At 43.8% G+C, this 13670-nt stretch overlaps 1 protein-coding gene across 1 annotated transcript in view; it reads right to left on the bottom strand.

Moving 5' to 3' along the window:
- Positions 1 to 5547: 5547 nt before the first annotated feature.
- BUD13 (BUD13 homolog) overlaps positions 5548 to 13670 on the bottom strand; it is a 32267-nt gene continuing 24144 nt past the window's right edge. The window contains exon 10 of the mRNA XM_080688609.1: positions 5548 to 5970. Within this exon, the coding sequence (XP_080544735.1) occupies positions 5877 to 5970 (94 nt within the window). The 3' untranslated portion in view covers positions 5548 to 5876. The remainder of the gene's footprint in view (positions 5971 to 13670) is intronic.

Genomic DNA, 13670 nt, shown 5'->3' with positions numbered 1-13670 from the left:
AGGAATAAACAGCAGATTAGAGGAAGCTGAGGATTGGATCAGCAAATTAGAAGAAGACAGGGTACAAAAAAATCAAAGAATAAAAAAAAAAATTAGCTGGACTCCCCAGCCCAGAGCACCAGAACTAAAAAAGGTGCCCACATAACATCTGGCAGGAGGACAGGAGCTGTGGGAAAACATAAAATGTAACAATATCCGCATCATAGGAGTGCCAAAAGGAGAAGACAGTGAGCAAGGCATAGAGAACTTGTTTGAAGAAATAATGGCAGAAAATTTCCCTAACCTGATGAAGGAAAATGTCACACAAGTTCAGGAGTCACAGAGAGTCCCAAGCAAGAACCCAAACAGGCCCATGCCCAGACAAATCATAATTAAAATGCCAAAAATGAAAGACAAAGAGAGAATATTAAAGGCAGCAAGAGAAAAGCAGTTTGTTACCTCTAAAAGAGCTTCCATAAGGCTCTCAGCTGATTTCTCATCAGAAACTCTACAGGCCAGAAGGGAATGGCATGAAGTATTCAAGGTAATAAAAGCAAGGATCTGAAACCAAGACTACTCTATCCAGCAAGGCTATCATTCAAAATAGATTGTGAAATAAAGAGCTTCCCACACCAAAAAAAACACAAAACACTAAAAGCATTTATCACCACCAAACCAGCATTGCAAGAAATGTTAGAGACTGCTGTAATAAGAAGAAACTCACAATGAAACACCATTTCACACCCACTAGGATGGCTTTCTTATATAATAAAACCCTAATATGCAAATTGACCAAACAGTGGAACAACCGGTCACTATGACACGCACTGACCACCAGGGGGTAGACGCTTGGTGCAGGACCTGCCCCTGGTGGTCAGTGCGCTCCCACAGTGGGAGAACCGCTCAGCCAGAAGCCAGACTCACGGCTGGCAAGTGCAGCAGCGGTGGCGGGAGCCTCCTCAGCCTCCATGGAGCGCTAAGGACATCCCCTGAGGGGTCCCAGACTGTGAGAGGGCGCAGGATGGGCTGAGGGACTCCCCCTCTAGTAATCAATAGAGATAATAGAAAATATTAGCAACGATGTGAAGAAATTGGAACTTTCAGACACTGGTTTGGAAGTTTAGTAGTTCCTCATAAAGCTAAACATGGAATTACCATATAACCCAGCAGCAATTCTACTCCAAGCAAAATGAAAACATATGACCATACAAAAACTTGTCCAAAAATGTTCCTAGTAGCATTATTCACAACAGGCAAAAAGTGGAACCCACTCAAACGGCCATCAACTGATACATGAACAAAATGCAGTATATCCATATAAGGGAATATTAGTCAGCCATAAAAAGGAATGAAGTACTAATACATACTACAACATGGATGGATATTGAAAACATTATGCTAAGTGAAAGGAGCCAGACACAAAGGCTACATATTATATGATAATCCCATTCACATATTATAGAAAATGTCCAAATCAGGTAAACCTATATAGACAGAGAGTAAATTAGTTGTTACCTAAAACTAGGGGAGATGGGGACAGGTAGAGAGTAACCACTAATGGATGGTTTCTTATATCCACAAGGTAATCAAAATGTTTTAAAATTAAATGTGGTGATGGTTACACAACTCTGTGATACCTCAAAACCACTGAACTGTACACTTTAAATGGGAAAACTGTATAGTATACGAATTACCTATACATATAAAAGGCTAAGCAACCATCACATCCAAAACAACTGAACAGACGACTGAACAGACTGCGTGGGGCGACCAGGCCAGCAGGTGGGGCAGTTGGGGGCGACCAGACCGGCAGGGGAGGCAGTGAGGGGCGACCAGACCAGCAGAGGGGGGCAGTGAGGGGCGACCAGGCCGGTGGAGGGGCACTAAGAGGCAACCAGGCCAGCGAGGGGGGGGGACAGTTGGGGGCAACTACGCCTGCAGGGGGGGCGGTTGGGGGTGACCAGGCCAGCAGGGGGGGCAGATAGGTGCAATCAGGCAGGCAGGCGAGCAGTTAGAAGCCAGTGGTCCTGGATTGTAAGAGGGATGTCCAACCGCCAGTAGGACAACCCCCAAGGGGTCCCGGATTGGAGAGGGTAGAGGCTGGGCTGAGGGGGACCCCCCCCGCCCGTGCATGAATTTCGTGCACCGGGCCTCTAGTCTATATATATAAAAGCCCAGCAACTGAACAGCGGAACAACCGGTCACTATGACACGCACTGTGGTGGCCAACTGGTCCAATCTGGCCCCAATTGGCCCCCCCAACCTCCCGTGGCTCCTCCCCCTGGCTGGCCCCACCTCCAATTTCCCCCCCACCGATCAGGGGTGGGGCCAGCCGGCCAACAGCCCCTTCCCCCAGCCGGGCCCCGCCCCATAGGCCAGGCCAAGGGACTCCACCCATGCACAAATTTGTGCACCAGGCCTCTAGTATCTCAATAAAGCTGTTTTTAATCCTATATAATAAAGATGTAATATGCAAATGGCCATTACGCCGTGAAGCGTAATGACCAACCGCATAACAACTGGATCACAGATCAGCAGGAGCGTGGGGCAGCAAGCTACAAGCAGGCAGCAGAGAGCTACAGGAGGGGGCAGGGCAGCAAGCTATGGGGGGGACAGGGCAGCGGAGGGAGCTACAGGAGGGCGGCAGTGAGCTACAGGAGGGCGGCAGTGAGCTACTGGCTACAAGTGGGCAGCAGACAGCTACAGGAGGGGGCAAGGCAGCAAGCTATGGGGGGGGGGCGGAGGGAGTAGGGGTTGGGGGAGCTACAGGAGGGCAGAGCAGCAGGTGGAGAGCTACTGGAGCGTGGCAGCGAGCTACTGGCGCACGAATCTGTGCGCAGGGCTACTAGTGAAATAATAAACACCTATAATCTCACAGTTTCTTTGGATTAAGAATTTGGACCTGGCCAAAACCAGTTTGGCTCAGTGGATAGAGCGTCGGCCTGCGGACTGAAGGGTCCCGGGTTCGATTCCGGTCAAGGGCATGTACCTTGGTTGCGGGCACAAACCCAGTGGGAGGTGTGCAGGAGGCAGCTGATCGATGTTTCTCTCTCATCGATGTTTCTAACTCTCTATCCCTCTCCCTTCCTCTCTGTAAAAAATCAATGAGATATATTTAAAAATAAAAAAAAAAAAACCTAAAAAAAAAAAAAAAAGAATTTGGACCTGGATGATTCTGGCTCAGTGTATCTCATGGAGGCTGTGGTCACACTGCTGATCATGGCCTCACACATCTTTTTTTTTCTTTTAAATATGTTATTACTGATTTTTTTTAGAGAGGGAGGGAGAGAGAGGGAAAGACAGAAACACTGTTATGAGAGAGAAACATCTATAGGTTGTCTCCTGCACACACCCTGATTAGAGATTGAACCACTACATGGTGACATTTTGGTGCACTGGATGATGCTCAACCAACTGAGCCACACATGCCAGGGCTCTTTTTTTCCTTTTCTTTTCTTTTTTTTTTTTTTTTTTTAAGGCTTGAATGAAGCTAGAAGATCCAATCCCAAAGTTCACTTAAATGGTTGGTAACTTGGTGGTGCCTATTGGTGAGAGGCTCAGTTCTTCTCCACATGGGCCTCTCTGATGGGCTGCTTGAGTGTCCTCAAGGCAGAGGTTTCTATGTCTTTTATAACTTAGACTCAAAAGTCACACATTTTCCATACATCCTATCATTACACACCTCTGTGGTGGAAGGGTACAACACAGGGCTTAAATACTTGAATCAGGGACCATTGGGGGCCATCATGGAAGATGGCTATGAACACTTGATAAGGAAGTCAATGATAATAACAACCAACAATTCTGTGACATGTACTATGTGTCAGGCACTATTCTCAGCTCACAATAAACCTGAGTTAATTACTATTATCTCCATTTCACAGTGAAGAAACTAAGGCACAGAGAAATTGACTCAAGGTCACACACTTACAGATTCAAACTCAGGCAGTATAGTGCCAACATACATTCTTTTTTTTTTTTTTTTTTAATATATTTTATTGATTTTTTACAGAGAGGAAGGAAGAGGGATAGAGAGTTAGAAACATCGATGAGAGAGAAACATCGATCAGCTGCCTCCTGCACACCTCCTACTGGGGATGTGCCCGCAACCAAGTTACGTGCCCTTGACCGGAATCGAACCTGGGACCTTTCAGTCTGCAGGCCGACGCTCTATCCACTGAGCCAAACCGGTTTTGGCTCAACATACATTCTTAAAAACTATTCTATACTGTATCCAGATATTATTTAGTTCAATTAAGTGTTGCCCATTTGTTCTCCAGAATGAATGAACCAGCTGAAACTCCCATGAGTTTTCATTCCCCATAAGTTCAGTCTCTTGTTGTTTTGGCCAAACTAATAGAAACCCATTCATGTTTTCATTTGCATTTCTCTAGTTACTGATGAGGTAACATACTTATTAGCCATTCTGGTTTTCCCTTTAAGATTTTACCTATTCAAATTCTTTGCACATTTTTTTCTTCCCAATTTGCAGTAGTTATTTCTATATTCAATCCCTATATAATGCAATCCCTTGTCAGTTTAGACACTGCAAATATTTTCTTCTAAACGCAACCCATCTGTAGCCTTGCCTTGTTAACTAAAAATCTTTAATTATGAAGTAGTTAAAGCTATCAAATCTCATGTGTTTTAGGGATCTTAACAAATCTATCCTCACCCCAAGGTCACAAAGACATTCTCTGTTTTTTCTAATTTGCTCTAGGATTTTACCTTTCATTTAGGTCTTTAATCATTGTGGTATTTGTGGTTGTTTTATATGTTTTGAAATGGGGATTCTGAGCACCATTATCCATCTTTTCCCCACTAATTTGTGAAACTACCTTTATCATGTCTCTCAATAGCCATGTCTATTCTTAAATCCAGTTTAGCCCTCTTGTTTTCCAAGAGGAAAGCTCTATCACTGTGAAAGTTTTCACTGATACAGTAGTCCCCCCTTATCTACAGGGAATGCATTCCAACACCCCCAGTGGATACCTGGAATCACAGATAGTACTGAACCCTATATATACCATGTTTTTTCCTGTACATACATACCCTTTCATTTAAAGGAAGCGCTTTACAGCTTCTTTGGCATATCCAAACTACCAGCACCATTACTCTTGCGCTTTGGAGTCATCAGTAAGTAAAATAAGGGTTACTTGAACACAAGCACTGAGATACCACAACAGTCAATCTGATAACCCAGATGGCTACCAAGTGACTAATGGGTGGGTAACATATACAGCATGGAGATGTTGGGCAAAGGGATGATTCAGATCCTGGGCAGGATGGAGTGGGACAGAGCAAGATTTCATCATGCTACTCAAAACGATGGGCAACTTAAAACTTACTATTTCTGGAATTTTCCATTTAATATTTTCAGACATGGCTGACCATGCATTAACTGAAACCACAGAAAGCGAAACCCAGTTAGGAGGCGTTTTACAGCTACTATCCTGCTTTCTATATAGCAGGTATATGAAAAATCCAACCGTTACCCTCCATGATCCCTGGGGGTTCAATATTATTAGCTTGTATCCTTCCCAGAAACAGAATACCCAGTTCAGAAAGTGATTTTAAAAAAATAAATGTATATTTATTAAAAAACCTAACCAAGAACAAACCCTGGGACACTAGAAATCAATGTTTCTTCTGAAAGCCAGCAACAACCACCAATGCTGGCACACCTGAGAAATTACAGGTGCCTCAGTCCAAACATCAGGTTTCAGATATTCTTCTTTTCAAATGGTGAAGTTTTTCTCAAGTGGTCAAAACTAGCATTCAGAGTTGCTGGTGTGTGTGGGCCCTGATTATTAGCATAGACAGCTTTTACGGCTAGACATCTGGCTGGTCTGTGTCCATTACCACAACCCCCAGGGGCCCCCACAGCCTCAGAAAAGTTACATATCTTCAACACTCCACTTGTAGGCAAGTTCCTCCACTGCCTTCTTGCTGGCAAGCCGGGCAAAGCGCTTCTGTTCAAATCCATTGGATCTGCAATCAAGAGATATCAATCAGCCAGAATCCTGAATTGGACACTTACTTTTGAAAAAAAAAAAAAGAGTTCACAATTAATGAATAAGGAAGAAAATAAGGCATGAGAAATACTTAAGATACATGCAATAGAATCAAAAGGGCAAAACTTAAAATTCATCCTGTTTTAGTCCTTGTTCAGACTCTTCCCAGGCTTTATCAACTGTTCCAAACATTTACCACTTTCTAAAGGCCCAACTCACTCTCACGTGATATCTACATCTTATACTTTATCCATTCATTACAAAAACATTTAGTGAATTCTTTACATACTAGGCACTGTGTCATGAAAATGAGTAGAGCACAGCACTTGTCCTGATGAACTCATAGGAGATTGACTTTTAAACAAATAATTAAAATTAAAAGCATAAACTATGGTAAAAGTATATATTGGGTATCACAGAAACAGAACTGAGATCTTACCCAGCTTGGGAGGTAGATGGATATAGTCAGGAAAGGCTTCTTGGAGGTAGTCCCTAAGCTAAGTCTAAAAGACAGAATTAACCAGAGGGTTGGAGTTTGGGAGAGCCAGAAGTGTTGGGAGGGTATTTCCAGACAAGCACAGCTTGAGCAATAAGAGCAAAGGCACAAAAATGAGAAATAGCCTGCTACGTGCAGGGACCCAAAGGCAAACTAGTATGGCTGGAGCTTAAACTATGACAAAGGGAATAGCACAAGACAAAGTCAGAAAGATAGGCAGAGGCAAAATCATAATCAGCTTTATAGGCCACAGTGAAAAGCTTAGGTTTCATCCAGTAGGAACTGATTTAAAGCAGGAGCATAAAATGCATTTCAAAGAGAACACTCTACCCCAGCCGGTGTGGCTCAGCAGTTGAGCGTCGACCTGGGAACCAAAAGGTTGCCAGTTCAGTTCAATTTCTGATCAGGGCACATGCTGGGGTTGTGGGCTCGAACCCCGGTGGGAGTATGTGCAGGAGGCAGCCAATTGATGATGTTCCCTTCTCATCGATGTTTCTATCTCTCTCCCCCTTCCTCTCTAAAAATCAATAAAAACATATTTTTAAAAAAGAGAGAGAACACTTTGGAGTAGATCAGAGCAGGAAAGTTACTGCAGTGGTACAGACAACAGGTAATGAAAGTAATGGCAAAGAAGAGGGAGAGAGAAAGAAGACACAGTAGGACTTAGGGACTGACTGGGTACATAAAAGCAAAGAAGAAAGAGCTAAGTTTGACCCACAGGTTAATAATTCCAGATGAATGAGGATACTACTAACCTGGGTAGAAGACAAGAGAAGGAAAAGGTTTAGAGTAGGGGAAGCTGATGATTTGTTTTGAATATATTCATTTAAGATACCTTAAGTGCACATCAATAGAGAAACACAATACACAGCTAGATACACCAGAATGAACTGCAAATATAGATTTGGGAATCATGTACATAATGAAGGTGTGGCTAGGTAAGATTAGGCCAGAGAGAGCACATGAAGTGAGAACGAAAACAGCTAAGGGTTATGGATGGAGCCCTGAGAAACATGCACAGAGGAAAGAAAGCTTAAAGGTGGCCAAGAAGAAATGATAAGAGAAAAGAATGAGGGGTAGGGTGTCATAAAAGCCAATACAGAAGTGAGTTTCAAGGAGTGAACGTCAACTCCCTTCTAATACTATGCATCACTCTGTCCTCTTACATAAACTTCTTAGAAGAGCCTGCATTCGCGGTCTGTACTTCCTCACTTGTCATTCACTCCTTAACACATTAGAACTTGGCTTTTGCTTCACTATGCCACAAAGTTAGCTCTCCTTCAGGCCACCAATGCCTTTCCTTGGTGCCAAATCCAGTATCTCTGCCTCTCTACAACCAGTCACCAAATCCTGCCGTCATATACCCTAAACACTTCTCCACCTCTTCTTCTCCATTCTTAACATCACTGCCAGGGCACAGACTTCACCCTATAGCCTGATCTACCGCAACAGCCTTGTACCTGGTCTCTCTACTTCCACACGATGCCTATGAAATGTTTCAGATTACTGCCATCACCACCGTCTGTCTAAGAGAGGAAATGCTGCTGTTAGTCCTTCAGAGGCTCCCCTTTGTCTCTAGTGTGATGAACAAGATGCTCAGAAATGCTTCCAAGGCCTTCTGTGCCCAGGCCCTGCTTACCCGTTAGTCCACGACGTAAACTCCACTCACACTTAGTGCTGTTCCCCTAACACTACGACCACTTCCATATCCTTATGACTTTGCTTGTGTATATATAGTCCTCTTCCTTAAACACCCTTCCTTTCCTTCTCTTGGCTGGAAGCTGACACAACTAAAGACTAGGCTCAGATATCACATCCTCTAGGAAGTATTCCCTGTCCACACCCTCCAAGGCACCTTGAAAATCCTCTTTTAATACTTATCTAGTAGCACTGATACTTATCATTTACTGTTTGTCTTCACTAGATAGAAAGTGAATTCCTGGCCTCAAGGACTCTCACTAACTATGAGACCCTGACACCTAGTATGTAGCTACTTAAAGTTGTAACATGTATGCTAAGGGTCAATGAACTACCTGGGGTAGCAGGCTCCCCTATTTCCTAAGGCTTCCCTAAGGGTGGAGTCGGGGTGTAGGATGAGTAATAGAAGGCTTCGAGGAAGGGAAGCTTACTATGAACAGCACCATCTCCATCCTTAGAAGCATGCATGGTCTTCTAGAGTACCAAGGAAATGACTGATTTTTGCCTTGGGGAATGAGTACTTAAGAGAATCAACACTAATAGGGTCATACAGACAAAGGACATATGAATAATAAACCAATCCCTAAATAAATTAAAAATTAAAAAGAAAACTGCAAGAGAACTCCTTGTCGTTGTTGGTAAAGCTTGGGACTAGAGAATCAGCAGCCCAGGGTTCTAACCCCAGCTTTATCAGATAAGCTGAATGACTCAGGTAAATTGTTAAATCATCTGGGCATCAGTTCTCTTTTATAGATCATGAGAATTAGGGTAATAACCTTATGAGCTTTTCTAATTCTGTTATAGAAATATTCATTTTCAGTGGACCAAAACAAAACTAGAAAAGATGATGAAAGAATGAATAATCAGAAAGAAAAGATGAAAAAGGGAATTAAAAAGACAAATCTAGGAAAAAACAAGAATGAGAAATAGAGAAAAATTACTAGGAGAGATAGAGACAAATTAGACACCAGTAAAACACTAGGTCAGAGAGAGTTCTAAGTTTTGGATCCAAAAACGTAGAAAAGAGAAAACAACTCAATATAGCAGGGAAAATCTTTACAGTCGTGGTTACAAAAATTCTACTTCTGCCCAGCCAGCATGGCTCAGTGGTTGAGTGTCAACCTATGAACCAGGAGGTCACAGTTCGATTCCTGGTCAGGGCACATGGCTGGTTTGTGGCTCGACCCCTAGTAGGGGTGTGCAGTAGGCAGCCGAATGATAATTCGCTCTCATCAATGATGTTTCTTACTCTCTCTCCCACTCCCTTCCTCTCTGAGATCAATAAAAATATACTTTTAACAAAATTCTACTTCTGGCTTTATGGCAAATCAGCATTCTGGAAAATCCTCCTGCTATCAAAGAGCCTATACACAGTGAGCTTCAAACAGAAGCAGTAACCCAAACCAAAACCACAGCCACCCTAAGGATACCTGGGAATATGAGAAAATAGAGCCCAGAACTTTTTAAAAATATGTTTTTATTGATATTTTTAGAGAGAGGATGGAGAGAGAGAGAAGTGTTGATCAGCTGCTTCCTGCATGCCCCCTAGTGGGGACAGAGCCTGCAACCACTCCAGCCATGTGCCCTGATGGGGACTCAAACCAGCCACCTCTAGGTGCATGGGATGACAGTCCACCACTAAGCCACACCAGCGGGGCTAGAGCCTTGAATTTTAATGGTAGTTTCAGGGACAGAAGATAATGCCTTAGACCTTATAAGGTAGAATGGTGGGTTCCAGTCACAGCAGAGGAACTTGGGCAGACTAATCTACCCTCAGACAGCAATTATAAAGTGTAGACAACATATCAAAATTCAAGTATTCGCAAGTATTTGAAGGCATGGGAGAGTGACCAAAAGCAAGTAGATTCGGGATGAAAATCTATCTGTGAAAAGAGATTTGTGAGGCTTTTGGCCAGAGGGTACTTCCAAATCTGCACAGTTCATAGAGGCAGAAAGCCACAGGGTTACTGGCTTGAGGTGTCAGTGCAAACTGGAAAGAATAGCTGAAAATCCTGAAAGGGGGGAGCTGCAAAAGGGATGACCCCCCCCCTCCAAAATCTACACATAAACTGCCCCCAAATCCTTGACTAGCTGCTAAACTGTGCTTGAGCAGGGAAACCCCATTGGACCCAATGAAAAGGCAGCAGCTAGGAATTAAAAGAACTGAGCAGAAATTTTAGCTGCTGCCCACTGTAAAGAAGACACAAAACAGCCAAGTTAACTGTTAGAATAAAAATCAACACACTTCTGCCAAAGCCGGTTTGGCTCAGTGGATAGAGCGTCGGCCTGCGGACTGAAAGGTCCCGGGTTCGATTCCGGTCAAGGGCATGTACCTTGGTTGCGGGCACATCCTCAGTGGGAGGTGTGCAGGAGGCAGCTGATCGATGTTTCTCTCTCATCGATGTTTCTAACTCTCTATCCCTCTCCCTTCCTCTCTGTAAAATATGAATAAAATATATTTAAAAAAAAATCAACACACTTCAGAGGAATAACAGGATTGAAAGTCTCTACAATTTTTCATTCATAATGTCCAGAACATGTTAAAGAAAATGGGAGACTTCTGGACAAGATGGTGGCATAGGTAAATGCAGCCATCAAAACTACAACTGAACAACCACCATTCCAAACTGCCTGAAATCTGGCTGAATGAAAGTCCTTCAACTAGGGAATTAAAGAAGCCACATCGAGACTGGTAGGAGGAGAGGAGAAAATCAAAAGGAATATCTCCACAGTGGTGGTCCCCAAGGAGCCAGGGGTCCCAGCCCCACACTAGGCCCCTCCAGCCCAGGGTTCCAGTGCCAGGAAGAAAAGTCCCCATAACTTCTGGCTGTAAAAACCAGAGGGAATTGAAACTGAGGGAGACAGCGGGCTGCTGGAGTCCCAGGCAGTTGCTCTAAAATAGCCCATGCATGGACTTAGACTCATTCCTTCTGAGCTCCAGCACTGGGGCAGCAGTTTAATAGGGACCAGGGACACATGGGGAGGAACTAAATTGTCCAGCATTAGGGCAAGAGCTGGAGGGGCAGCATTCTGCCAGATAGAGGTGCTGGCAGAGGCCATTACTCCTTTGATGAACCCTCCCCCAACAGAGCCAGCAGGCAGGTGCCATATCTGAGATTCTATCAACCTGGCTCACACTGTTTGCACCTGGTGCAACTGTCAGGTCCATCCAAGCTGTTTCCAGTGGCTGTTACATACAAATGGAAAAGATTTTCCTAAAATCTGTAAAAGGAGGAGCATCTAGCCTCAGTGTGCCCCATACCTATGGCCAAGTTGCCCCAGGCCTGGCACTAGCAGCAGCCAGTCTTGGTTCACAGCTTGGCAGCACCTGGGCACCTTCAAGCCCAGCACAAGTAGCCGCTATCTGCAGACTGCTCTGTGGCTCATGCTGGGTGGCCCCAGGCAGAACACAGGCAGTAGCTGACCTTGGCCTACACCTCCCAGGAGGCCCCACAGCCTCAGACCACATCAAAACATCACTACCCAACCACTTCCACAATCAACACATACAAGTTTGACTGAGCAGACACAAGAGCCACACTGAAGTAAGTTCTGCTCTGTGGAGTGGGCCTATGGCACAGCTGATCCTCCACAATGGTCGGAGGTCAGTGGTCAGTGGTCAGCGGTTGCAGCCAGTCCTTGCAACTGATCGGCCTGGGGGCAAATCCCTCCCATTGACGTCTCAATAGCAATCAAGGCTTAACTACAAGAGGAGAGTGTACACAACCCACAAAGGGGGCCCACCTTGAGAGCCCAGTTTGGGTGATTGGGGAGATTGCGCCACTGGACCCTACAGAACAACTACTACCAAGGCCACTCTACCAAGCCTGGGAGACGCAGCACCTCTACTTAATACATAGAAACAAACACAGGGAGGCTGCCAAAATGAAGCGACAAAGAAACATGTCCCAAATGAAAGAAAAGAACAAACCTCCAGGAAAACAAACAAACAAACAAAAACAACTATCAACAAAATGGAGGCAAGGAATCTATTAGATACAGAGTTCAAAACACTGGTTATAAGGATGCTCAATGAACTTAGTGAGAACCTCAACAGCATAAGAAAGGACCAGTCAGAAATGAAGGATACACTAACTGAAATAAAGAATAACTTACAGAGAATCAACAGTAGAACAGATGAAACCGAGAATCAAATCAGCAATTTGGAATATAAGGAAGTGAAAAACCCTAATCAGAACAGCTAAAATCAAAGAATTTTTTTAAAATGAGGTTAGTGTAAGGAGCCTCTGGGACAACTTCAAGCATACCAACATTCACATCATGAGGATGCTGGAAGGAGAAAAGAGAGAGCAGGAAATTGAAAACCTATCTGAAAAACTAACGATAGAAAACTTCCCTAACTTGGTGAATGAAACAGACATACAAGTCAGGAAGCACAGAGTCTCAAACAAGATAAACCCCAAGAGGCCTCCACCAAGACACATCATAATTAAAATGCACAAAGAGAGAATCTTTTTGTGTTTTTTAAAAATATATATTTCTATTGATTTGAGAGAGAGAAGGGAAGGAGAGAGAGAAATCAACTGGTTGCCTCTGGCATACCCCAAACACACAACCTGGGTATGTGCCCTAATCGGGAATTGAACCAGCAACCCCTCAGTACATGGGACGACGCTCAACCAACTGAGCCACACTGGCCAGGCCAAAGAAATAATCTTAAAAGCAGCAAGAGAAAAGCAGTTACTTACCACAAGGAAGCTCCCATAAGACTGTCAGCTGATTTCTCAACAGAAACTTTGCAGGCCAGACAGGATTGGCAAGAAATATTCAAAGTGATGAAAAGCAAGGACCTACAATCAAGATTACTCTACCCAGCAAAGCTATCATTTATTTTATTTGCTTGTTTGTTTTGTTAATCATCACTCGAGGACATTTTCCACTGATTTTTAGAGATAGTGGAAGGGAGCGGGAGACAGAGAACAAGAAGCATCATTGGGAGAAAGACACATTGATTGGTTGCCTCCTGCACACACCCCAACCAGGGCCAGGGATCAAGCTTGCAACCAAGGTATGTATCCTTGACTGGAACCAAACCTAGGAACCTTCAGTCCCCAGGCTGACTCTTAACCCACTAAGCCGAACTGGCTAGGGCCAAAGCTATCATTTAGAATCAAAGGACAGATAAAGAACTTCCCACACAATAAACAGTTAAAGGAGTTCTTCAACACCAAACTAATATTATATGAAATGCTAAAGGGCCTGCTTGCAGAAGAGGGAGAGGAAGAAGAAAAGGAAGGAGGAGGAGGAAGAGAAAGATCAAAAATATGAGCAATAAAATGGCAAGAAATACATATCTATCAACAGTTGAATCTAAAAAACAACATCAATGAACAAATGGACCAGAAACAGACTCATTGATAGAGAACATTTTGATGGTTGCCAGATAGGAGTTGGGAAAGGGGTGAAAAAGATGAAGGGATTAAGACGTACAAATTGGTTGTTACAGAATGGTCATGGGGATG

Source organism: Plecotus auritus, assembly GCF_963455305.1.
Source record: "Plecotus auritus genome assembly, chromosome: 9".
Lineage (NCBI taxonomy): Eukaryota > Metazoa > Chordata > Mammalia > Chiroptera > Vespertilionidae > Plecotus > Plecotus auritus.
Note: the sequence above shows the minus strand (reverse complement) of the source record. Positions and strands in the feature narration are given on the sequence as shown.